Source organism: Malaclemys terrapin, chromosome 1, assembly GCF_027887155.1.
Source record: "Malaclemys terrapin pileata isolate rMalTer1 chromosome 1, rMalTer1.hap1, whole genome shotgun sequence".
In the NCBI taxonomy this organism is placed as follows: domain Eukaryota; kingdom Metazoa; phylum Chordata; order Testudines; family Emydidae; genus Malaclemys; species Malaclemys terrapin.
Genome location: NC_071505.1, coordinates 66,896,717 through 66,924,605, shown reverse-complemented (window position 1 = coordinate 66,924,605; position 27,889 = coordinate 66,896,717). Strand labels below are relative to the sequence as shown.

Genomic DNA, 27,889 nt, shown 5'->3' with positions numbered 1-27,889 from the left:
TAGGAATCAGATTTGAAAATAATGTAGGTGTGCAATTTGCATACACAGTTAACAACTGTTCATACACACCAGTTAACTGCATGCAGAAATTGCCAAACAAAAGGCAGAAGTAGTAGTGATCCAGAAAGGGCCATGCATCACTAAAACCATATTCTATCTTTTATAGCTGTTCAATGGATTATCTGGACTCAAAGTAATCATTTAAAAATCGAAGCCCTGGGCCACATTTTAACACGTAATTGGGCCATCTCCCCAGACTGTGTGACATCCCTTATTTAGTGGTTTTAGCTAAACATGTCTCATTGAAGTGCTCGCACACTTAATTACGGTGGATCTCTCAGGCACAAACAATGCTCATTTATGACACTTAGTAAATTAGTACAATTATAAAGCTGTATTCTGTAAATAAATGATTGCATTGTTGTATCCTTAAAAATGCTTCAGATTGAGATACCAGACCAAGTGAAAGTTTTTTTCAGCCAGAGACAAGATTTAACACACAAAAACCAATTGCATTATGTGTTTATTAAGAAAAACGACTTCATATTTATAGTGAAAAATAGTCATTTTCTTTAACATACACAATCCATAAAAACTATACAGATAAGGCTCAACTGACCTCCAACTGGAATTTTTCAGTTTAAGGAAATCTGATCAAAGTATTGGAGAGGTGATTTGTGAATTTTCATGCTGTTTCAGTAAGAAAAAATAAATTAGTGCCAGGTAAATGTCAAATTTTAATTTACAGGCACAGATTAATCTCAAATACTAATCCATATACAGGCATTGAGGCAAAACAAATATTCAAATATTTAAAACAAAGTGTAATGTAATTGCTTACTATGGAAAAACACTATGTGCGCTCAATTCATTTCTATTAATATCTTACTCTGCTTATTTTGCCTCCTTCCCTTTTATCACCCGCCCTTTTACTTTCATCTATTTTCTCTGTGCCTACCCAGACACCTTCTAATGATCTCAAATGTTAACATTCCATCGGCTTCTTTCTGGTCCCAATAACTACACTTAGTGACATGCACTGGTTTACAGGCACTAAGTCACATACTGTTTCCCTATATTTCTCCTCCTCCTCTCATAAGGGCTACACTTTCTGCACAGCTATTGCGTAAAATACAAAAATCAAAGGCAACATAATCTGCACTACTATGTTCTGTTCAATTTAATAGTATCTTGTCCAGTGTAATTGTATCCTGTCCAGAACTGATATTATTTAATAAAACTAATGCTACAGAAAAGGCGAGAATCATTCTTTAAATACAATTCTGTACACTAGAAATTTAATGGTGGGAAATTCAAAAGCACTCAGTGTTGGCCTAAGTCTGCTCTCACTGACAGAGGTAAGCCAATACGTTACACTTTTGAAAATCTCACCCTTATCTGCTAAGTGCAAAATTGCTTGTTTACAATTTAATTTAACAGCAATGAAGACATTTCATACTGCTACGTAAAGTGTGTTTTTTTTAAAATATGTTATGGATATATGTTCAGTGTTGTGTGCTGTTTTAGTCTTGGGATCCACATTAGATTACAATGGAAACTTGGCTAAAAGTGTCCTTAATCCCTGAAAAGATACCTTTGATTCCTGCAGACAATACAAATATTTAAATTAAAAGCTAAACCCTCTCAAAGTATATGTGTGTTTTCACTTTCTTACCGAACTCACCATCATCTACTTTATTCTTTCTAAGAGCCTTCCTCTAATGTCTAGTGGCATTAACAAAATCAAAAATGTGTTAGCACAAAATCCTAACTATATCATAAAGAAAAACTGATTTATTTACAGTTAAATTAAATATAATTAATCAGTAAGGGCATCTATGCCTTTCATGTTACAGTGCTTTTCAACAAGAACATTAGGATGCAGTGGTCACACTTAGTTTATTCTCTTTTGAAAGATTCTGCCAAGTCTCCTATACTTAAAACTGGGAATATCCCTGGAACTGGTAATCGCTCACAGATTGGAAGAAACTTTTTTTGATGCACACATTATGAGTCATATCCTGCAAATGGATCCAGGTGGATGATCTCTATATGGCCAAAAGGATCCACGCATGCAACCCAGTTGCAGGATCTGATTCTATATAATAAATACTAAATTGTTAACTGAAAAACTTTTTAGCCTGTCATTTAATGACAAAAGTGAAAACCCTGTAATAGTTTATCAACAATAAAGGACCCAACACCTTGACATCTCCAGTGAGCAGTAATTTGTAAAGCAAAAAAGTAGGGTTACTGAGAAAGAACATGAAGACCACAACTTGGTGAACGTGCTATTAAACTCCGATTATTAAAGAGTAATTCCACAGTTACAGAACAAGTTACATCTTTTCTAACCAGTTGATTTTGAATTAAAAAAAAATGTAATCTTTACTTTAATATCAATAACTTAATCTAAGAAGTACCTTATGATGCTGCTTATATAAGCTTTATATTCTTGTTTTGCTTATTGGAAAAAGGATAGTTTTGATCTTAAATTTAGTCATATGCCTGAGACATTATGTTAAAGCATTACTTTTTCTTACCCATCATCAAAAGCATGGCAAAAAAGTAATACAACATGGAATAGGCAACGATGCTTATTAAAGTACAATTTTTTTAAAGACTTCAATACACCTCTATAAAACCTATAATATTGAGCCGACAATGGGAAATGTATACTAAACTAGAATTCAGTGATTTCATCGATACTACTATGTTCTACATTACAGAAAATATATAGTACTTTGTTTGTGGCTTGGTGAACAGTGTTAATAGTAGTTGTATGGCAGACCCAGGTTAAATTTCTAGTTGTATTCTTTCACTCTTTCTTCTGCCAGGTGTTGGAAATGATTTGGAGGCCAAGCATTCAGCTCCAGAAGGGAAAACGAATTGCTTCATGTTACAAAGTAGCAATCTGTGTCCAATTAAGGAGTAGCACTGACAGGTTATTAACAGTGCCTCATATGGTCCTCTTTCTCCAGAAAGATGGTGGCTGCCCATAAAACTTACAGCCTAAGGAAGTTAAGATAGTGAATCCTTCTGGATCTGAAAAGGATGCAGAGGACTCCCTCAAGCAAGATAAAAACAGTGTTTTGGGGAGAAACCTTTGATTCATATTAAGTGTATTTGAACTATGTATTAAAAGACTTAAGAAGTTTCACCCTCTAGGCCAGAAACCCCATGCCACACCAGGAAGTAACAAAGCAATGACTACAGAAGAAAAGAGGTTCACTGCATTGTTGTCCAGTATAGGTTTTCCAGATATGTGCTTGGAGTCTTTTGTTTCGTAGTTGACAACCATGCCAATACGCTTGTCAAAACCTGGGGAAAGAAGTAAATAAAAGATCAATTTACAATACTATCATAGTTGAGAGGAAACCCACTAGTACCAAGACCTCAAATGTACATGACTGCCTACAAATGCTTAGTATATGGCTGTTGAGTCAAACATATATAAAAAGGACAATTAACTAGCCAATAATGTTAAACTATTATTCTAAACTAACACTAATAGCCTCAAAGAAGGGAATCTAGATTCTATACTTTTAATTACTGTTAGTGAGAAGCTTTTTTAAAAATGTAGTTACTATTTCTATGAAATCTACATATGCAGTCCTATAATAAGAAGCTAATAATAGTGCTAATCAAGAACAAAAAACTAAAGAGTTCGGATATGAATGATGCTGTTGAACAAACAAATGGTTAGAAACAAAGTATGTCTGTCAAAAAGAATTAGTTTTCAATGATAAACAGTATAAAGAAAATGGTTACTCTGTCTGATGGCAAGTCTACTCCTCTTAGATCAGTGGAGGAACATTTGGGGAGGCACGCAGCGAGACCCCGGATGGCCCCCACAAGGGAGGACGGGTGGAGAGAGAGAGCACTGCCCAGCTCCAGCCCCGCTCTGGCTGCAGCTACGGCTCTGGCCCTGGCCCCAGCTCAACTCTGCCCTCATTCCCTCTCTGCCCCCCGGCCAGCTCCGCTTCTAGCCCCAGCTCTTCTTCCCCCATACACAGTTTTGCCTTCAGCCCAAGCTCCTCTGTTGAGCCAACTCTGCAGTAATTAAAGGGGAGGCACAGACAGATTCCGTTATTGGTAAGGGGCGGACACAACAGGAAGTTTGGGCACCACTGTCTTAAATGCTGAAATAGCACTCACTAACATCTCCACTTCCAAAACAACAGTATTTATTAGGTTTCAAAGTAGCAGCCGTGTTAGTCTGTATCCGCAAAAAGAACAGGAGTACTTGTGGCACCTTAGAGACTAACAAATTTATTAGAGCATAAGCTTTCGTGGACTACAGCCCACTTCAGTATTTATTAGCTAGCTGCATGGCTTTCCCTCCACTAACCTAGCTACTCTCTACTCTATGTTGTTGTTCTTACTCTACCTTTGTATTAGCAGCATTTTAACACTGTTTTTCATTAGCTATCCAGTGCGCTCCCTGCCACTCCACTATTTTGTGTTCCAGGAGAAATGTACATTTCTAGAAAACTGGCATATGAGGTGTTTGTGTGGGGAACGAAGGGAGGAGGAAGCACCTCAAAGCCGGCCAGACCAATACATGCCAGTATTTCTCTCGTAGCTTTTGAGTATCTCCTAATGCCTAGCATGTTAAAAGATAAGAATATTCACCTTGAACTTCTGTTTTATTGTAAAGAGATCCCTGCTAACACACCGCAGACAACATTTTTTTTTAAAGCCTGTTTGGGAAGCAAATAGCTGGCAGTGTTGTTGCCTTCCATTCTCTTACTAAACTTAGGCCAAAGCCAGAGTTCAGTGGTGAACAGGATGAGACTACAGAGGCACTAACTTCATGCTGGGGTAGCCTAACTTTTACTTAATACGTGCTACAAAAAGCCAAGCCTCATGTTTATTTTCTAGATAACTTGCCAAACCCAAGAAAAACAAAGAAAAAGACCTTCTGCCCCCCATATAAACATCTTTAGTGAAAGCCACAATCAAAACCCAAATGCACTGCACAAGTGCCAGATTCTGCCTCCCGTAATCACCACAAGTAGTACCTGACTCTACAACTAATTTCATTCCAATCAAGGGGACTATTTGCAAAGTAACGCATTACTCCATGTGATAAGGTGGGACAATTTGGCCTTAACTTTACTATGTTTGTGATAGGATAATAGAAAGTAAAAGGAAAGTATTGTCATATAATATTACACACACTTTGGTTTGATAGCAATTCAGTGGAACAAGAATAGAAGTACACAAAGCCAGTGTGCACAAGCCAGTGTGCACTACTAGGATCTGACATATTCAAGCAAGGCCTGATAAAAAAAAATACCACAATTTTTTCCCTTGTCATACCATTTCAATGACTCAAAGATGATAGCAGCGTCAGAAAATTTTGAAATGCCAAAATCAAAAAGTAGGGAGAAGAACGAAGATGGCAGAGGATAAGGGTAAAGATAAATTGCCTTTTCTCCTATCTTCTTTCTGATCTCAGCTATTCTATTTACCTTTCTTTGACCACTGTAGTAATCCCTCCATTCTTTCCCCGTTTTCAAAACCACTTCCCCAGCCTCTCTAGAGTTAAAAGGGAGCTTTTAAGTTAAACAGAAAAATAAGCAGAACATTTCTTACCGGTGTATTGCATTGTAGCTCCTAAATATGAATCAATAATTGATCCCAGTAAACCAGCCATTGCGCCAAACACAACGAGTGGCCACTGTGGAGCAGATATATCCAGATCACTCACAAAAACAAGCTGAGTAATGAAGTAAGCCACACCTACTAGCATGCCACCAATGAGACTTGAAATTAGGCCCACTAACGTAACACCTCCATTAGTACCTAAATCAAAGAAAAACGGAGTTGAGTTATAAACCATTTCGGAAGATGTATTAATTGGCTTTAATGGTTTACTTGACAGTGAAAACAGAACTACCCTCTCACTCCCAGAAGCTCTGTTACACTAGCCTTTGTTTCTCTGAAATTTCCAGTAGCGATCAACAGATTGTCTACACTGATGCTCTCACTGTTGTTACTGCTGATGGAGCTACACCCAGTGTTAGCAGTGGTGGGAAATTTTAGAGAAAAAAGGCTAGTGTAGACAAGGCAAGAGCTGATCCTTCCTGACTGGCACTGTGCTGGGAAGCTTACCCTGCAAAGTTGCTGCCTATGAACTACCACTTCAGTAATCAGATAACTTCAGTCTCTGTGGCTATTAATCCAGAAACTTTCACGAAGTTTCAGTATTACTTAGAAACTTCAATTTTAGGGGTAGAGTGGGAGGAAGATAAAGATATCCTCCCAACCTGTACACGTAACTCTATTCAGCCAGAGTGTCTACCATTCAAACTTTCAGAAGCAGTTCATCAAGGTATGTATTGCGCAAAAGATATTTAAAAGAATTATCTAAAAAAGCAACATGTTTAACTACTTACTCAAAAGGAACCCAGTAAGCATTTATGGTGAAAAAATATGAGGCAAACTACTGTCCTCACACAATTTAGAAATCAACTTACAATATTACAATCACCAACTCTCAAATTTAGGGATCTAAATTTCTTTGCTTCAAGAAAACTCAATACTATGAGTTGTTTAAGAGTTAACAATGTCATCAATTAATGGAGACAAGGAGTGGTAAGACAGCAAAGCAGGAAATGAATTGACTATTTGGTTTAAAAGTGCATTTTTGTAATCTTTACATTTAAAACACACATTCTGCTACTGATTAGAAATTTTATCTAGCTTGATTTTAAAAAGCTTTTCACTTCCCCTTTTTTAAAGCAAGTCAGATGACAGTTACCATTCTTTAAACTACATCTTCTGCAATCTGAACATACTAATGGTAGTAAAAACAAGCAGTCTCAGAATTCTGTACGGGTTTTATCTCACAGGATGCTATCTACCTGTAGCTACGTGAAGTTTTTTCACAATAGTAAATCTGTCAAAAAATGCATTTTTCAGGTCACAAACGATTCATAAAATCAGGTCAAATTTGGTGAATAGCTTTGGATCAGTGGTTCCCAAACTGTGGTTTGTGAACCCCTGGGGGTTCACGGGAAAAAATTCCCTAATGGCAAACAGAGCTGTCCCCAGGAACCCCAGGCAGCACAAGGCCAGCAGCCTGGAGCCCCCAGACTTCCAAGAGCTAAGCAGATCAAAGCAAGTTTATCTATCACACTGGGGAGATTTAAACTTCAATACTTCTTATAAGAAATGGAAAGAGAGGTGGATATTTTTTGCTGTTTTTAAAATTAAACAGGCAGCTAGTATTGCTTTTAAAATTATTATGAAGACAAGTTTAAGCTTTGTTGTAACGTGTGTTGTTTGCCTGGACTGCTCAAGACCTGAATGCTTGTGTAGAAGGAACTCTTTGAGTTGGCTTCTTAAATACCTTCATGCTGTTTCACATCTGATACTACTTGATGAAACACAGGAGTCTTGTCTCATGTCTTCATGAGACTTGACATTTTAGTGAAAGGGGTTCACAGGTTGTTAAAGGTTGGGAACCACTATTTTGGATGAAAAAGTCAGAATGAAAATGTCAAAACAGTTTATTTCACACCATTTCAAAAAACAAAACATTTTAACACATTTTATTTTGACTCTTTGGTTTCATAATTTAGATTTTTTTTTAAATAAAGAGGGTTAAAAACACCTGAAAATGATAACATTTGTTTTGGGTCAAACAAAATGTTTTGTTCAACCCAAAATGAATTTTTTTCCTCCCCATTTTGGCAAGAAAAAGACTGTTTCAGTTTGAACCAAACCAAAAGGTACTTTTGAATTTTTCGCTCTCTCTCTCTCTCCAAGCTATTTTTTTATTTACAGCCCATGACAAACAGAATGTGGTAAATACTATGTCAAAGTACTAATTTTTACCACTCAAAACTTCACAATGCTAGCAGAATTTGATTTATTCTTTTTATGGATATGATTATATTAAGGGTTCCAGACAGAAATGACACAGTATTAAGACAAGAATGTGTAAATCAGTAAGCCCTTACCTACTGGAACCTTTTCCCATGTTGTTATTAACCTTGGCTCACTTTTACTCCAGACACTGCCAATCTCTGAAGCCCATGTATCTCCAGCAGAGCAGGCCAAAGCTCCCAAAAGGGATAAACACATCCATGATGCAGTGTACTGCTTGGAAAAGTCTATTGGAATTTCACCTGGTCCATTTTCTATCATATATAGCAGAGCGAGCTCCGTAGGGACACCACCATTACAGAATACTTGCACCCAATTCCTCTGCCCACCTCGAGTAAAAACAAACAAAAATATTTGAATATTTTCACTATAGCAGAGAAACTTGATATTCAGCCACATCATACAGTAGCAAAAGCAAATTAAAAAGCGCAAAAAACCCCAAACAAACCCACACAAACTCAAAACCCAACATGAAAATCTTGAGTCACAATCACTACTTTTAGTTTATTACTATTAAATGAACCACTAGCAAGCACATTGCATCTAGTCCAGAATGGGGATAAAGAGGATAAGAACGCTTTACAGTGTTCTCTATTCTGTGTACTACTACATAATATCTCTAACTTTCAAAAGTATCAGGTAAGATACAGTATCTATTCTTTACAGATTATCTGACAGTATAATTCTTAGTGTTTACCTTGTTTGAATTCTGAATCTATATGCTTCTTCACATCTTCTTTCCACTTAGTAAGTTTTGAAGAAGTAACAAAAAACACGAGCAAAGCAGTGAAGAAGCTGTAATTTGCAATTGTTAGGATAAACCCAACCACTAATCCTGGAGAAAAAAAAAAGGGGGGGGGGGTAAATCAAGCAAGTTTAGTTCACACAATCATCTTTTCAAAACAATTAACAGGAAATTATTTTGGAGTCTCAAAAATTATCAATTACTCTTTCATGATAAACCTAAAATAAAATGACAGTGCAATTAGCTAGATCATTACTGTAGTACCTGAAAACTGTCTACACAATTTAAAAAGAGCCAACCATTTAGACTGAAATTTTTTTTTGGCCTTTTTTGCTTTGATGTTTTCCTTTAACATTCCTGAATAGTCCCACTAAGTATCTGGACAGTATATGGTTTCTGAAACAGCCATCTGATATTTCCAGAAAACAGTAACACTCACCTATGGAAGATACAAAGAAAATGAAACAATAAGATGAGGCCAAATGACATCTAAGTGAAAATCCCTGGATATACCCTGCCTGCAGTATTTTATTGTTTCTAGGCAGAAAGCAGACAGAGAGCTATTGTTATGTTTCCAGCCACTACTATTTGAATGCTGACTTTAAACACATCTTTTCATGACTTGGATTCCTTTTTTTTTTTTAAAATAGAGCCACCTCTTTGGATTATTTGACAGGTTGGGCATTCCCCCCCATCCATTCATATCATGTCCTGACAGTTGCTAATCTCTCTCCTTTTTTCTGTTCATTTTCTCTCTTGCTTTTTCTTTTCTGTCTATTATTTCCTTTTTGCCATCCTTTTCTTTGTTGCTTTTTCACATGTTAGTTTTGACTTTTCTCCTACTGACTATATACTTCGGATTCCCCCTACTTGCTCAACTGCTCATCCGAAGCCACATTCTGCTAGTAAAAGAAGACAACTGGTGCCACCTGAGGCTCAGCTAGCTCAATGTCACTGCAGTAGAGAAGCTTGGCCTGACTCTCTATACAAGTGAGCTACTCCTCCGGCTGGTTACAGTAGGGGTTACAAAAGGAGAAGAAAAGTGAAGTTGCTGGCTTTCAAGGTGTTGCCTGCCATTTTACCTGCAGATGAAGTACCATATTTGCAGTGTGATATAAAAGAGGGGAAGATTTGGGGTTGTGCTCTTTTACCCTTCTCCCCGACACTGATCCTCATTTCTGCCCTGTGCTTCATGAAGTGGACTAGCACCACAGTTACAAGGCTTGTATCAGAATTTGGTAATGCTGCTCTACTGTACCTTGGTGTTTCTCCAGCTAGTCAAGAAAAGCAGGCTTGACCAGATCATTAATTGCCTTTTTATTTTTGGGAGGCAAGAAAGGAGCACTGCCCATCCTTCAGCAAAGGAAATCACAGAGAACAGTCTGGGTCTGTACCACATAAACTGAAGAATCAAGCAGATAGGCTCCCTCTATGTCTGACGCCTGGTCTACACTAGGAGGTTATGTCGAATTTAGCAGCGTTAAATCGAATTAACCCTGCACCCATCCACACAACGAAGCTATTTAGTTCGACAGAGAGGTCTCTTAAATTCGATTTCTGTACTCCTCCCCAACGAGGGGAGTAGCGCTAAATTCGACATGGCCATGTTGAATTAGGGTAGGTGTGGATGGAAATCGACGCTAGTAGCTCCGGGAGCTATCCCACAGTGCACCACTATGTTGACGCTCTGGACAGCAGTCCGAGCTCGGATGCTCTAACCAGCCACACAGGAAAAGCCCCAGGAAAATTTGAATTCCTTTTCCTGTCTGGGCAGTTTGAATCTCATTTCCTGTTTGGACATCGTGGCGAGCTCAGCAGCACTGCCAATGATGCAGAGTTCTCCAGAAGAGGTGACCATGCAATCTCAGAATAGAAAGAGGGCCCCAGCATGGACTGATCGCTGTGTGGGGCAATGAGTCCGTGCTTTCGGAGCTGCGATCGAAAAGACGGAATGCAAAGATCTACAAGAAGATCTCGAAAGCCATGACAGAGAGAGGGTACAGCTGGGAAGCAACGCAGTGCCACGTGAAAATCAAGGAGCTGAGACAAGCATACCAGAAGACCAAAGAGTCAAACGGACGCTCCGGATCCCAGCCCCAGACATGCCGTTTCTACAAGGCACTGCATTCCATTCTAGGTGCGGCCGCCACCACTACCCCACCACTGACTGTGGACTCTGAGGATGGGATATTGTCGACGGCCGCTTCCTTAGAGGTGTTAGCGGACGGGGAAGATGAGGAAAGTGAGGAGGAGGAGGAGGAGGCAGTCGACAGCGCATACAACGCTGATTTCCCAGACAGCCAGGATCTCTTCATCACCCTCACAGAGATCCCCTACTAACCGTCCCCAGGAGTTAACCCAGACCCTGAATCAGGGGAAGGATCAGTCGGTAAGTGTTTTAAACATGTAAACATTTATTTTGAACAGAACAGGAATATTAACAATGGGTTTTTCATGATTTGTTTGCCCTAGGTGCTTAACGTTTTAGTCCTTGGCAGTGCAACTACTGAAAAAGAATCGAACAATGTCCGGTTTATCATGATTAGTTTGCCCTAGGCGCTCTACTTTTTAGTCCTTGCCAGTGCAGCTACTGGAAAAGAAGGTCTATATGTCCAGGGATAGAGCTGAAATCCTCATGGGACATCTCCACGAAGCTCTCCTGGAGGTAATTGGAAAGCCTTTGCATGAGGTTCCTGGGGAGAGCAGCCTTATTGTGTCCTCCGTGGTAGGAAACTTTTCCTCGCCAGGCTATCATCAAGTACTCTGGGATCATCGCCTTGCGGAGCATGGCGGCATACGGCCCTGGTTTTTGCTGGCTTTCACGCAGCATGCTTTCTTTCTCGGTCTCAGAAATTCTAAGCAGAGTGATGTCGCTCATGGTGACCTGCTTAGAATTAGGGGAATGTTACTATTGGGACTGCTTGCCTGTTCCTTTACAGAACTGTCACTGGCGGTTTACAGCCACGCAGTGGAGGCGGGAGAGGGGCAGCATACACAGATCTTTCCCGGGGACAGCCGCGAGGGGGTGGGACAGGGACAGAGTTCATGCTTGCCAGATTGCCAGCAGCAGGAACTGGCCAATGATAGGAGCATTGCTTTGAACGTGAAAGGAGGGCACTGCTATAATTTAAGTTTTAAGCAGCCAAAAGTCTACAGCTTACCGTGTCAGCCTGCTACCCGAATTCCGCTGTCCTGCCCCGCTTGTCTGATCTCCACTGCAAGACCCCAGGCATGAATGCGAAGGCCAAAAATTCGACCTTGTCCTGAGTGCGCATGTGATAGGTGCTGTGCATGGTCTTGTTCACAGAGAAAGACTATGTTCATTGTTCACAAAAAATTATCTTTGTGAGGAATTCACTCCCTTTTTTCCCATCCCACAGCTGCGACTGTCTCCCGACCTATCCTGGCATCCCCCTTGCAGAGGCTGGCGCAGATTAGGCGGAGAAAGAAAAGGACACAGGACGACATGTTCTCAGAACTTATGGGCTGCTCCCGAGCCGATGTGGCCCAGCAGACCCAGTGGAGGGAGAACATGTCGCAATACCAGCGATCACACAGCGAACGGGAGGAGAGGTGGCGGCAGGAAGACCAGCAGGCGACTCAAATGCTGCTTGGATTAATGAGGGAGCAAACAGACACGCTCCGGCGCCTTGTGGATGTTCTACAGGACCAAAGGCAGGAGGACAGAGCCCCGCTGCAGTCTCTAACCGCCCTCCCCAGCCACAAACTCCCATACCCCCCTCACCCAAAGTCCCAAGAAGGAGGGGCGGCAGGGGCCGTGAAAACTGTCACTCCACCCCTGCAGACTGCTCAAGTACCAAAAGGCTCTCATTCCCAAAAATTTGTTAAGTCCTTTCCTTCCCACCTCACCCAAGCCCCCGTCCCAGTTTCATCCCTAACTGTGTAGTTGCTAATAAAAGATATGTTTCTGTTAATTACTGTTTCCATCATGTTCTTTTAGGGGAGAGTGTGTTTGAAGGGGGAGAAGGGGGTTGGTAATTGGAGAGAACAGTCACCTTTACCAGGGTACAGACACGGGGGCAGGTTCAGCAGAAGGTCACACACACATTGCAGTCACTAAGCACCCTGGTCAGTCTGGGAGGTGGTTTTCATGTTCTGTGGGGGGGAGGGGGCATGTGACAGCGGATAGAGATCTTATGCAGTGGTCCTTATCCTGGATCACAGAGCCATGCAGCAGAGGATATGTAACCGTCCTCCCCCGCCACAAAGTCACATAGCCCCCACATACGGAGTCCCGAAAAGGAGGGGTGGCAGGCTCCGTTGAAACAACCAGTCCACCACTGCGGACCACTCTAAGAGCAGGAGCCTGTCATTCCTCGAGTTTAGAAGGAATTCTTTCCATCACTATGCCCACTCCCCACCACAGTCTGCGTCCCAGTTTCAACACTTTACCGCAAAATCCGTAATAAAGAAAACGGTGTTCATTAACAAAGTTCCATTTATTTTATTTTTAAACATGTGTTGGAAGGGGGGGGGGAAACGGGGTGAATGGGGTATGTAGCTGGAGAGGATAGTCAACAGTAAGTGGATAAAGAAATGGGGGCGGGTTCAGCTTCTCTTTAAACAAACTTAATAGTCACAGGTTACCCTGCTCACTGAGGAACCTAGCTTTCAAAGCCTCCCAGATGCACATCACGTCCCGCTGGGCTCTTCTAATCACACGGCTGTCTGGCTGGGCATAATCAGCAGCCAGGCTATTCGCCTCAACCTCCCACCCCGCTATAAAGGTCTCCCTCTTGCTCTCACAGAGATTGTGGAGCACACAGCAAGCTGCAATAACAACGGGGATATTGGTTTCGCTGAGATCAGAGCGAGTCATTAAGCTTTTCCATCTCCCTTTGAGACATCCAAAAGCACACTCCACCACCATTCTGCACTTGCTCAGACGGTAGTTGAAGAGTTCTTTTTCAGTGTCCAGGGCGCCTGTATAGGGTTTCATGAGCCAGGGCATTAGCGGGTAGGCTGGGTCCCTGAGGATCACTATAGGCATCTCCACATCCCCAACAGTTATTTTCTGGTCTGGGAAGTAAATACCTTCCTGCAGCCATCTAAACAGACCAGAGTTCCTGAAAACATGAGTGTCATGAACCTTGCCCGGCCATCCTACGTTGATGTTTGTAAAATGTCCCCTATGGTCCACCAGTGCTTGCAGCACCATTGAAAAGTAGCGCTTTCAGTTAATGTACTGGCTGGCCTGGTGGTCTGGTCCCAGGATAGGGATGTGAGTTCCATCTATAGCCCCACCGCAGTTTGGGAATCCCATAGCGGCGAAGCCATCTATGATGACCTGGATGTTTCCAAGGGTCACTATCTTTGACAGCAGTAGCTCAACGATTGCGTTGGCTACTTGAATCACAGCAACCCCGACGGTAGATTTGCCGACGCCAAAGTGGTTCGCGACTGACCAGTAGCTGTCTGGTGTTGCAAGCTTCCAGAGGGCTATGGCCACTCGCTTCTGGACAGTCAGGGCTGCTCGCATCCGGGTGTCCTTGCGCTTCAGGGCAGGGGACAGCAACCCACAAAGTTCCAGGAAAGTTCCCTTCTGCATATGAAAGTTTCGCAGCCACTGTGATTCACCCCAGACCTGCAGCACTATGTGGTCCCACCAGTCCGTGCTTGTTTCCCGGGCCCAGCATCGCCATTCCACAGCATCAACATGACCCATTGCCACCATGATGTTCACGGCGCGGGGTCCCGTGCTTTGTGAGAGGTCTGTGCCACTCTCAGACTTCATGTCCTCACCACGCTGCCGTAGTCTCCTCGCCCGATTTCTCAGCATCTGCCTCTGGAAAAGGTGGATGATAAGGTGCGAGGTGTTGACAACAGCCATAACTGCAGCGATGGTCGCAGCGGGCTCCATGCTCGCAGTGATGTGGCGTCCGCGCTGTCACTCACCAGAAAAGTGCGCGAACTGATTGCCCACCAGCGCTTTCAGGGAGGGAGGGCGGGAGTGATGGTTGGATGACGACAGTTACCCAAAACCACCCTCGACACATTTTTTCCCCAGCAGGCATTGGGGGCTCGACCCAGAATTCCAATGGGCAGCGGGGACTGCGGGAACTGTGGGATCGCTGCCCACAGTGCACCGCTTCCAATGTCGACGCTTGCCCCGTTAGTGTGGACTCACAAAGTCGAATTACTGTCCTTAGTGTGGATACACACGTTCGACTTTGTAATATTGATTCCACATATTCGATTTAAGTACAATCAAACTACTCTTGTAGTGTAGACATACCCTTAGATTGAGGGAATTGCTTTCCAGCAGCCTCCTTCCCCATACTCTTTTCACTCTTCTGGCTATGCATGGATGGAAAGAGACTGCAACCATCAGTCTCTCCACAAAAACTACAGATACTACAGAGTAAGATGGTGTACGTTATCTCATGTCTCATTGCCATTATTGTAGTGGATTTTATATCTAAAAACAGATTAATATATATATTGTACTGAAACTTAAAATAATTTTATATATTTAAATAAGTCTTATTGGCAATATTAATAGTGATTTGTAGTTACAGTAGCATAAACTGCTTGCTTAAACAAGTATAAATGACATTCAAATTAAACAACATGAAGCCATGACAGATATTGTATGCTTACACTTATATGTTAACGTTATTATTGAATTGAGAGTAGGAAGTCCTTAAAAGTGCACAGAAATGCAAAAATTAAGAAAGGCACATTAGTTTATATTTTAAATAGTTCACTTAATATTCCCAGAAAATACATACCCCCTAAAGCTCCACTGTGATCCAGGCTCTTTTTCTTAAAGCCTCGTGAAGCAATCATTAGTGGAACCACAACTGAAAAAAGCCAACGCCATGGAGAAATAGGCCGTAGAGTACCTGAGGAGTTAAAATAAGTATTAAATAAAATGTTACGTACTGGCCTTCTGAAGGATAGAAAATGGTCAGAATAGTAATCTTTACTAATATGCATTTACATTCTGAACGAACAAATCAGACCTGCTTTATTTTCCTCACCCCTTTTACAATTCAGAAGAGAAATACTTTAACTCTCTTTTAGAACACCACATTGAAATGGACCATCATAGAGTTCCTTTTTCCTTTTGTTTAGCATTCACATAAATTAATCCACATAAAGAGGAAGTATTCAGATTAGTAATAAAAACTTTACCAATCAGAGAAAGAACCAAACTGCAGGGAAATGACATTATTTTTAAATTTCTAAAAGGGAATTGCAGACAGTGAAAATCAAAATTCAAAATGCAAAACTAACTGAAGCCTGATTTTAATTTTGGTAGAATGGATGATGTAATTATGATTTTACAGCAAATACATAAAGTCACTAATGGACGAATGACATTATGGGATCTTTTTCTTCCTAACTTCAAGTAAAGACATAAAAATATTTTGAAAATTTAAGTTTTCTAGGCTTTATATTATTTTATTACTTTTATGCAGAGATGGCAGGACTACATTTGAATAAATAAACTAATACACAGAAATCTTTTGAGTACCTTATATTCTGATTGGTTCTCTAGAACTATATGAAGAAGTTTTAACAATATATTTTATAGTACATTATGCAATGAATACGAATGATTTTGAAAAACATTTCACCTAACTAAAAATTGCTTTGACAAATAATCTTGGCAATTAATGAAGTATCCTGAAGACCGGTTAAAACAATTAAAATTAGAATTATTAATATCTAGATGAACATAATGTGGCAGAGGTAAACCAACATGGTTTATGTAAAGGAAATGTATGTCTCTGGAAACTCCTAAAATTCTTTGTATGTGTCAACACAAGAGTATATAAAAGAGAACACACAGATAAATTTAGCTGGACCTTCCAAGAGCCTTTGACATAGTCACATACAAAAAGATTATTAAAGGAATGAAATATTCATGGAGTGGGAAGTAAAGTCCTATAATGGTCATGGATCAGAAATTGTCTAGATATAAAACATGTAGTAGGAATAAATGGCCAATTTTAACTTTTCCACACAATATATATATGAACTTTCTATATAAGTATTCATTCATAGTCTATATTTATCTTCAAAACATTCATCTGTATTTGATCAACCTCTTATTATCTAGGAATTTATTTTCTTCAAATCCTGTGGTAACCCATACATTATAAAATCTACTTGATCTTAATATAAATCTATCATTTTTTCCACTGCAATGATTAATCATACTATTATTTGTCTATGCCAGTAATGTTGGGGATCTGTCCTTCTCCAAAAATGAGCTATCACACATCTGGCTGGAAACACTAATTGTGTTAGCAATGAATTTTTCCCCAAATCAATAACCTCCTTTGGACTATTACATATAAAGAATCATTGTTGGTTTTGTGGATGGCCTAATCTTGAAAATTCTAGCATTTTCCTTCAAAATACCATTACAGGGGGGGTCCCCGGTATAAGTCTCTCCGTTATCCGTTGTTTCACCTATCCATCGCTCATCAACCTGTTCCAATTCATGTCGGTCCCAATCCGTGTATCCACCATTCGCAGTACTGTACTGTGTAAGTTGCAAATGAGAGATACGTCGATCGGGACCGACATGAATCAGAACACATTCCCCTACTGACAAGGGACGGATATGTGACAGATATATGTAGCCATGGTGGGCCGTGGCTCACCCACTTAACATCCAGGCCCACCCCCCATCGCCCCCAGCCCTGCTCCCACCCCAGCGCTTGCCCCACACCACCCGCCTGGCGCTTCAGCCAAGGAGCGGGGTTGGGGTACGGGGCTTGCCCAGCTCCGGTGCTTCAGCTGCGGAACGGTGTCAGGGGCTTGCCCCGCTCCGCTCACCCAGCCCTCCTGCCAGCGAGTGGGTCAGGCCACGGGGGCTTCCAAGCCCCTGACCTGCCTCCCTGGCTGGAACACCAGGCGGAGCAAAACAAGCCCCCACACACCGACCCCGCTCCCCGGCTGGAGTGCCAGGCGGAGCGGAGCAAGCCCTCGCTCCCCAATCCTGCTCGCCAGCAGGAGCACTGGGCAGAGCAGGGCAAGCCCCTGTGCCCTGCTCCCGCTCCCTGGCAGAAGCACTGGGTGGAGCGGGGCAAGCCTTGAGCGGAGCGGGTACGCACATTTTTACGAGGCCCCCCCCTTTTTCTGGCAGCCCCTGGCCAGAGCATCTATCACTCTCCCTCTCCCACAAGGCCAGCTAGTGGGGGGAAGAGGTGGCCAAATCGCTCCTACCCCTCTACCCCCCGTCATAGCCCGCCCACCCAAGTGTCCCCCTCCTACCTATGCCACTGCTGTACCAGTGGGTCCCCGGTATACATTGTTTCGGTATCCATGGCCAGGGTGGATAAAAATCAATGATTTTTTTTTTTAAATCAGATTTTTTTTGATAAAATGCTTTTTGAGGAAAAAAACCTATCAAGATAGTTTTAATTAAGATACATTATAGCTCAAAGACATCTCATCATGGAATAGGGATTATAAATTCTAATTCTATAGTATGAGACAATATATTCATGTAATGTTTAAGAAAAGTTTTGTAAATGAGTTCATGGATTAGGGACCCAATCTTACGGGGTTCCAGGAGCTTCTGTATAGTTTTATCTTTATCTTTACCCAATGGGACTCAGTGCTCAGTCTAGCAGATATCATCAGAGATGCTTAGTTTTGCAGTTCTCAAACTGTGGATTTGTGTCTCCAGAGACAACATGCTTGTTAACAGCAAAAAATGTTTTAAAATAAATAAATAATTAGTATATAGAGGTGAGAAATAACAGACCTCAACCTTATTGTCCCTGTGCAAATTTGTGTACACAGAGTCAATCCCTTACCTCTCTCTAAAACTGCAAAGTTTCAAAACGTTCAATGAATAGAAGATTGTTTGGGGGTGGAATAGATCTGGACAAAGAGAAGAAGTCTGGAGATAAATGTGAGAAGCGAGGGACAGGCAGTAGAAACAAAAGTGAAACTGTTTGAGCAGCATATTCCAGAAGTCTTGAGATCTTTCTGAATGTAGACTTCATTGATTTGAGATCTACCATACCATTCTCTCACTGAAAGGGAAAATGGCAGCAGGCCGTAAAAAAGACCCAGTTTGGGAATATTTTAATGAAGTTCCTCTACCTATGGGTAAGACAGGCATGTGTGCAAAATGCAAACAGTGCAACAAAGAAATGCAGGGCCTGGTTACCCGAAGGAAACAACATCATGAGAAGTGTTCCTTCTCAGGAGGAAGCTGCATTGAAGATGATGAAACGAATATGTCTGAACATGCAGGATCTTCAGGTTGGTAAACTTTTATTTCATACTTCTTTCTCAAGGACTGCCGGTCTTCCTTCTGCACTATTCTTGAATTCTCACGTTTGACCAAAAAATATAGTTTTTACTCTATGGTACTATCATTTTAGATGCAGTTGTGATAAAAAAATAAATAGCTCAAATAGGCTGATCTTCCTTTTACAATTTCACCTTTAAAGTAGTATTGAGTGTCAGTAAATGCACTGAATAATACTAAATGAGCAGTATGGTAATAATAAAGTAACTGCATTGACTTATTTTGTTTAGGAGAATCCATCCTCAACATACAGGATTCTGAAGACTATCCACCTTCAAGATCACCATCATTTTCTATCGTTTCAGAGTTATCTGCCAATGATAGTGTTTCAGTCACATCATGTATGTCACATAGCCACAGTATACCACCTGTAGCAAAAAGAAAAAAAAAATCTCCATCATCCAGAAACAACCATACGTAAGTTTGCAATAAGATCCAGCAGATTACAAAAAGAGGTAACTGATGAAAAATTTGCCCCTTTTGTTTATGCAACAAACTCTCCTCTCCGTATGATTGAAAACCCACACTTCATTAACATGGTTCAGTCATTAAGACCAGGATACAGTCCACCCAACAGAGAAGATGTCGCAGGCAAATTGCTGGATAAAGTGTATGAAAGAGAAATTGAGCAGTGTGCAAAAGGTCTAGAAAGTAAAATTGTTAACCTGAGTCTTGATGGGTGGAGCAATGTCCACAATGATCCTGTTGTACATGCTTGTGTGACAACAGAAGAAGGGAATGTCTTCCTTACAGAAACAATTGGTACATCAGGAAATACACACACAGCAGAATACTTACAAGAAGTAGCAGTAGAAGCTAGAACAAACTGTGAAAAAAAAGTCAAATGTCTAGTATGCAGCTCGGTCACAGATAATACTGCAAATTTATCGAAGATGAGAAGAAATTATTTAGAAGAGAGCAAAGAGAGTCCTAAGCTAATAACATATGGTTACAGTGCTCATTTGATGCACCTCCTAGCCAAAGACTTCAGTGTTCCAGAAATAAAGGCTACTGTTGTTGAAATTGCAAAATACTTCTGTAACAACCATTTTGTAACAGCTGCTCTGAAAAAAGTGGGAGGAATCAAGCTAACTCTCCCACAAGACGTGCAATGGAACTCAGTAGTGGATTGTTATGAGCACTATATCAAGAACTAGCCTAATCTGATGATAGTTTGTGAACAAAATAGTGAAAAAACAGGTGGCACTGTCAGAGCCAAAGTTCTCAACATTGGGCTTAAGAGAAATGGTGAACACACGCTGAGTACCCTGAAGCTTATTTCTGTAGCCTTGAACAAAATGCAGGGAAATAGCTGTTTATTGCTGACGCTGTTGAAATTTCGAAGGAACTGAGGAAGATCTTAAAAAGAGAAGTATGCAATGACAGAGTTAAATTACAAGCATTAAAAAAAACGAATGGGACAAGCACTATCTCCAGCTCATTTTCTTGCAAATATTCTCAATACTCGGTACCAGGGTCAAACCTTAACTGCTGAAGAAGAGGAGTTGGCTATTACGTGGACATCCAGCAATCATCCCTCTAAGAGGGTGGTGAAGCACTGGAATGGGTTACCTAGAGAGGTGGTGGAATCTGCTTCCTTAGGGGTTTTTAAGGTCAGGCTTGACAAAGCTGGGATGATTTAGTTGGGGATTAGTCCTGCTTTGGGCAGGGGTTGGACTAGATGACCTCCTGAGGTCCCCCTTCCAACCCTGATATTCTATGATTCTATTCTATGATAATGCCAACTATAATAAACTTCAGAGGTAAGGGTGAACCATTCAATTAATATATGTTTGCTGATGATGTTTTAAAGAAAGTCACACCAGTGAACTGGTGGAAGTTACTTAAGCACTTGGATTCAGAGACTGTTGAAGTGATAATCTCACTTTTAACAGCAGCAACTTCTTCTGCTGCTGTAGAAAGAATATTTTCTTCCTTTGGACTAATTCATTCCAAATTGAGAAATCATTTGGGACCTGAAAAAGCAGGAAGGCTTGTTTTTCTTTTCCAGATTGTGAACAAACAGAAAAATGAAGGTGAAGATGACTGAGTTAGCTGCAGAAGCCAATATTTTAAGTTTCTCATGTTGACCTGGCTGAGAGGCGATTTAATTTTTGTTTTTTTTTTTAAATATTTCATTTAACTATTTTAGTTAACAACAATTTTAACAAAAACAAGCCTGATTTTAAAAAACTGAATATTTAACTAAATTCAAAAATTCATGTGTTTGTTTTGTTAAAATATTATATGTTTGCTGCTGAGGAAAAAAATCCAGAATACATAATGTTGTTGTTTTAGTTAAATAAAGCAATTTAAATATCTGTCTGGTGATGTTCTCCTCCTAATACAGCCTGGCAAGAAAATCCTCCAAATATTAGTGGTTAACCTGTTGAATTGGAAATAGTTCACCACCCAATGACTTCATAAATATCTGCTTCAATTACCTTTGGTAAATGAAATAATCAAACAATCATTCATTTTCTGGTATAGCTGTAAAACTAATCTGAAAAGCTTTCAAAATAAATCATTTTAAAAATGTATAGTGTGTACCTTCTAAAAATGAAACCTACATCTATCTCTGAGTTGTGAAGAATATGTATTAAGGTTATAACAACCAAGAAGAATGCACTTTTAGGTAGAAATCCTTGATTAAATCGAGTCTTCCTGACTAGTGATTTAAATCAATTTGATTTAAATCAAATTTACCCTGTCCATGGTCCTTTTCAAGAACACAACCCTGATTTATACCAGGGACCTGCTGTATCTTAGGACTCCCCCACCAGACATGCACCCTCCATACCCTTTCCAGCACTTAAGACTCCCTTTTGTATATATTTTCCTTATTTTCAAGATACCTCAGTAACAATTCATTATATAAAGCAAAGATCAGGCCCTTCAAGTTGGTCTTTCCCATAATCAATGTTTTTATTCTCATTACTGGTCTCCTGGAATTCAGGCTTTCTACATGGGATTAGTGCTTTAGTTGCAAATAAGACAAAACTGATATATTAATATTCCCCATGAGCTGATACAAACTTGGGATGCCGCTTGTGTAGGGAAAGCCCCTGGCAGGCCGGGCCGGTTTGTTTACCTGCCCCGTCCGCAAATTCTGCTGTTTGTGGCTCCCACTGGCCGCGGTTCGCTGCTCCCGTTGGCCTGGAGCAGCGAACCATGGCCAGTGGGAGCCGTGATCGGCAGAATTTGCGGACAGAGCAGGTAAACAAACCGGCCCGGCCAGGCTTTCCCTACACAAGCGGCGTCCCAAGTTTGGGAAAGACTGTAAAAACCAACATGCTACATTTATCTTTAAAATTCTGTTATTCAATTTCCACCCAGTGTTTACTGGCACAATGATACCAGGCTAACAGTGATCTTAATTGAGCCACCAAATAATATTTTAGTGAATTTAGTACTGCCAATCATCCTTCTAGACTAGGTCTATATGAATTTTCTTCTTTACTCTTGGGAACTTATTGTCACATACAATTTAATAATTATTGTTTACATTTCTTTGAGTTCTTTTTGATACCCATACTGTTAGGGCCTGAGATAGGATATTAATTTTTGACAACATAAAGCCAAGCCAAGATAAATATAGTTTTTCCCAATCCAACTCATTTTTCAGTTTTAAAATAATGGGAGGAAAATTAATTTCGTATAGCTGGCTAGGAAAAGTATTGACTACTAAGAACCGTATTTGTTTAGATCACACAAACTCAAATGTATCTTGCAGCTGCTTAATTACAGATTACTACAGCCCTGTATTTAATATTTCATATTTAGTATAATTGATAGACAACCGAATTCAGTAATTTATTTTAGAATGTAAATCCTAGATTGTACAGATTAGTAACCATTAACATCACATTGCTGACATACAGCACTATTTTATGTTCCATTTTAATTGGAATAGGTTACGCTATAATTCTAACATATTTTTGTGCCGGGGCTCCATAAATAGGACAAACAATGGAGACACAAGAAAATTTGTTTAGCTCCTCTTTGTAGTTGAAATACTTTGAAGTGTACTACATCGACTTTTATCCTAGCAGCTGGAAAGTCATAATACATTTATTCAAGTCTTCATACTGCTTCCAAAACCCATCTTCGATCATGTTTTTAAAATAAATCACACTACTTTATCAAAGGCCTTCTTAGTGGCTAAGGATAGCAGTAGACTTTCTTTCTTTTTTTATTTTGCAGGCAGTGAAAGACATGGACAAACATTAGCTCAATATCCTTGGAATAAGCAATGGCCAGGGACTAACAAAAAGTGATTTAAAAATTAAAACACACACAATATATTCTTGGTAGGATTTTTAAAAAGGATTAGACATTTATTATTCCCATTTATACAAATAATGAGAACATCCACAGTTGCAAAAGGATAAAAAATAAAGAATGTAAACCCTCATGCTTCAGAACATAAACAACCACTAACTGAGAAGTGATAGAAAGAAACTTCCTGGTGAGGGAGATTATCTTATAATTTGCAATTTCCTCTGGAACATCTGGTACTGGCTACTATCAACAACAAGATACTGGACTAGATCCTGTCTGGCAATTTCTGTTCTTTTCTCAAATGGTACATTAAGATATATTTTTATATATATTTTTGAGAACTTTCATTATGCGTTCTGTATGCCTGCACTGTTTGAGAAGCAGTACCTACAACGGAACAATCAGTATCTCTAAAGTTTGTTTTTATGCCATCTGAACTGTCTTACTTTTATGCACTTTTTTTTAACATAGTGGAGAATATAGAAGTACTCAGTTCACACAAAATCACATTACAGGTTATAGCAAAATCACATTCGAAAGTTCCAATGACCAGCTCTTCTTTTCCCCGTTGTTAAGAAATGCATTCTCATTATCATTGCAAATATTTCATCTGACAGGCGTCTTTTCATAAGGCATTGTGACTTGTGTGGACACAGATTTATTTATACTTCAGGTTGAATAGTACATGAGGGTTTTTTTTGTTTGTTTTTAATCAGCAATGATGAACTTCTTTTCACTTTACCTTTCAGATCAAAAACTCCTATCAAATTAAACACACGACATTATTACTACTCAAACTTTTGGCCACAGGTTTACTTGCACCGCAGCACAAATACAAATATAGAATATTTCATTGCTTAATTTTGCTGTTTCTTTGTTTGAGCATCAAAGTGTTAATTCCAGAAGAATTAGCTCTGGCCATGGGGGCTGAAGCCGAAGAAGTCAAGGAAGAAGTCTGTTAAAGTCACAGAATCCGTGACCTCTGTGACAAGGATGTTAAGAAAGCTCAAAAGTCTACTCTTGGATACTAGAGAAGGAAAGAAATTACTCCTAGTCCTATCAGATGAATTACTGTGTAACACTGTCTGATAAATTACCTTGATGATCACAAAGGAAAAATACTATATGGGGTAACAGTATTATCACTAACCAAAGTATCTCAATATGAAAAGCATAAATACAATGCATTTAAGCTAATTTTTCAAAATATTCAAATCATTGCCCATGGCAGACGAATGTTGACCAGTTAATTTACAAAAAGGATCAACTTGTACCCATTCAGCCAAACGTGTTTTTCTACAGTGACTACAAACATTTTATTGAAACTGAATCCATTAACAGTATTTAGCTACAGCACCCTGATATTCAGTAAGGATACAACCTCTGATAAGGCTACTAGATTAGCAGCAATGTACCAGCAACCTTCATATTCTCTTATTACTGTTTTGTTTTGATATTAAATTGGAAATTCAAATTCCATCTTAAACAGAGTCAAAAAAATTGAAGTATGATAGGGAATCATGTTGCTAGTATAGCATGATACTATGAAGCAATTTCATAGTTAAGAATCAAGAGATTTGGCTTGAAATTATTTTTGAAATGCAACATTTAAAATTTTACTCATCAAAACTCGGCATTTAAAGTTTTGGGTCTCAGTCCTGCAAGAACTACTGCATGGACATAGGTATTTTTAGTAAAAGTCACTAGCAGGTCACAGGCAATAAACAAAAATTCACAGAAGTCTGCGACTTGTCCCTGACTTTGTTAGTCCCAGCCCAAGCCACTGCTCCAGGGCCGCTGCTTTGGCCACGGTGGCTGAAACCAAAGAAGTCACAGAGGTCCGGTAATGTCATGGAATCTGTGACAAAATTGTATCCTTAATCATGACCTTTGACATCAGCTCTTAACATGAGAAAAAGCAGTGCTTGACCAGCAGAGCTCAAAGCTCTGCAGATGCAGGGGTTCCTGATCCCCAAGGGCTCAGGGGTATTACAGAGCAGGCACATTCTTCAGTGATGTATCTGAAACCTGGCATGACATCAGTAGCGTAGCTAGGGGAGGTGCAGGGGAAGCAGCTGCTTCCCCTTAGCACATTTTCCAAAAGCGGTGCCTTAGTTAGGAGTTACCATGGCGCCAGCGGGCAGGGCCCACACTCCGTTCTGAAGCTTGGTCTGCCGGGCCACTGCTGGGCTCCTGCAGGCAACGGGGGGCAGCACGGCCGGAAGAGCCATTGAGGGCGGGGGAGGGGCAGGCACGGCCAGAGGATCGAGGGGGCCGCTCCTCGGCCACCGTGCCCCACGCTCAGAGCGGCCCCAACATCATCATGGCCGCCTGCGGCGGCTCAGGGCTTGGCGGCCAGGCGCTCCCCGCCCCTGGCTAATGCGGCAGCAGCAGCATCTCCCGGCAGCGGTTCACGGCCCATTATACAGGCAGAGGGGCAGGGTAGGGACCGACCGTCCGTTCCCTGCTCACGTCACGTCCGAGATTCCAGCCCACTGTGTGCAGGGATTGCCCCGGGGCAAGGGTGCAAAGCGGTTACAGTGCGGCCCCGCCCTTCGGGCTGCCACCGTGACCCCATCCCCCTGCATCACACCCCTCCCCGCCCGTTTGCTTGGTCCCGCACCCCTGCGCAGACCCTCTAGCTACTGGTTACATTCCAACTGCCTGGAGCTTCCCATGCGCTTCTCCCCTCCCTCTCCCGCAGCAGCCGCCCAGTGCGGGGTCATGGCTTTCTCCGAGGTCACTCAGCAGCTGGTGAGTCCTGCCCGGGGGCACGTGAAACTTTCTCGCCTCTTCTCTCCTCTCCCCCCCACCCCGACTGCACCCTGAAAACTTCCTCAGCTGGGCCGGGCTGTACCCAGCCCCCTCCCCCCGGACCGAGCCCCTCCAAGGGGGAGGGGGCATAGCATAGCTGCAGCACAGTGTGGCCAGAGGAGCCCCTCCAAGGGGGGGGGGGAGAGGGATTGCGCGGCCGAAGGAGCCAGCCAAGGGAGGGGGGCATGGAGTGGCCAGAGGAGGAGCCAAGGGAGGGCGCCTTTTTTATGTTTTCTCCCCCTGCACTTAGAACCTGGCTACGCCACTGCATGACATGAGTAATTAACATATGGAGGGAGGCCTCACTTCTTGGAGGATAAAATTAGAGAAGCAAACAGATCATTACGCTGAAGTAAACAGGTCAGTAGGCTAAAAAGACAATGTCTGGGCCAGCTACAAAAAGAGGGAGAACAGCCACTGAACCATTTACTAACAATGGACAAGATAAGTTAGGACTGTAAAAAGAGGAGGATAAAAGTATAGTCAATGTAACGTGTAAATATATATAAATGAAGAGGTTTTTGTGTAACTTTGGATGTGTGGTATGCCCTATACCCACGGCCCCTACCCTTGAGTCTGATCAACTCTACATAGGTTTGCTGTATGCCAAGTAAAGGAACTTGAATGATGAAATATGGAGTCAAACGACATTTTTGGATTCCAGAGAACTGAACGAGGTGTTCACCCACAACTGGACAAATTGTTCTGGATAAGTAGGGCCTTTCATTTTTGGCTTTTATTGTATTTAATTTTGCCTGGGAATCCATGAAATGAATCTGCCATGGGCAATGAGTTGAATATTTTGAAAAATTAGCTTAAATGCCCTGTATTACTATAACAACAAAAACAGGTGAAAATTGGTGGAAAAAGCTATTAATTTTTCTGGGTAAATACTGGGGTTTATTTTGATGGATGGAAGGACAGGGGGGAAAAGTATTCAGTAGATTAATGCTTTGATGAATGGAATTCAATGTGATTTGCTGCAGAACTAAAACAGAACTCAAAACATATTGAGTTTAACAAAACAATACATCTCTAAACCCAAAATAAAACTTTTTATTTGAATAAAGTTTACTGTTTAGACTTAGAACTATTAGCCTATAAATATTTATATTTAATAACTGGGCCACGCCATTTGCAGCGACACACTTAACTTCATCCTTTTCTCCTGTTTTTGTTTTTTTTGCCAACTTTTGAATACTTCCGTGTTCTGAAATGTATTCTGATACAGATTTTCATTTTTTTCCCATTTTAGAGGGAGATCTTTAAACCGTTATCTGCTAACAGCTTTAAATATGTACATGGTGGGTGTGAGATTCATCAGTACGTTCAGATGCGCACGCACTTCAGAGCTTATGTGCATGCCTACTGTTTGTATCCTCTAAACCAGAGGTTCTCTTACTGTGGTCCGCAAGCTCCATTCAGGTGGTCCACCGATAGTTCCCTCTAAGGTGCAAGCCTGGGCGGCCACACACAAGAGAATGAAGGGCCACCCACTTAATTTAGTGGAGCTATGCCTGTGTGGCTCCACTAATTAGGTGCCTGGACCTGGAGAAGACACACATGTAAGGTGAGGTGGTGGCTTTGGGGGGAATAAGGGGTAGGTGGGAGGGGCAGTAGGGTGAGAAGAGGGGGTGGGTGGAATTTGGGACATGCATGGCTGTGGCAGCCAGAGAAAGCGGAGATTGCCCTCCTTCTCAACCTCAACTCTGTGGCGTGGGAGAGACCCCCCCTCCTTCCCAGCCCCAGTTCTGGGGCTGCCAGAGTGGGGGAGAGAGGGAGAGACCCTTCTCCTTCCCAGCCCCAGCTTGGGGGCTGCCACAGCTGGGGAGAGAGGGCACATCCAT

General features: G+C 41.2%; 2 protein-coding genes across 4 annotated transcripts in view; both read right to left on the bottom strand.

The window, feature by feature from the left end:
* Window positions 1–506: 506 nt before the first annotated feature.
* Window positions 507–27,889, bottom strand: part of TMEM19 (transmembrane protein 19) — a 30,487-nt gene continuing 3,104 nt past the window's right edge. For all 3 annotated transcript variants that reach the window (XM_054026524.1, XM_054026543.1, XM_054026535.1), the window contains exons 3-7: window positions 15,397–15,510; window positions 8,597–8,734; window positions 7,974–8,228; window positions 5,602–5,811; window positions 507–3,321 (exon numbers count right to left, since the gene is read on the bottom strand). In XM_054026524.1, coding sequence (XP_053882499.1) covers window positions 3,158–3,321; window positions 5,602–5,811; window positions 7,974–8,228; window positions 8,597–8,734; window positions 15,397–15,510 — 881 coding nt within the window. In that variant the 3' untranslated portion in view covers window positions 507–3,157. The remainder of the gene's footprint in view (window positions 3,322–5,601; window positions 5,812–7,973; window positions 8,229–8,596; window positions 8,735–15,396; window positions 15,511–27,889) is intronic.
* LOC128836354 (uncharacterized) lies at window positions 13,104–15,046 on the bottom strand. The gene is made up of 2 exons (XM_054026567.1): window positions 14,901–15,046; window positions 13,104–14,450 (listed from the first exon to the last, which is right to left on the bottom strand). Exons 1-2 carry the CDS (start codon window positions 14,991–14,993, stop codon window positions 13,839–13,841), a joined length of 705 nt encoding a protein of 234 aa, XP_053882542.1. The 5' UTR covers window positions 14,994–15,046; the 3' UTR covers window positions 13,104–13,838.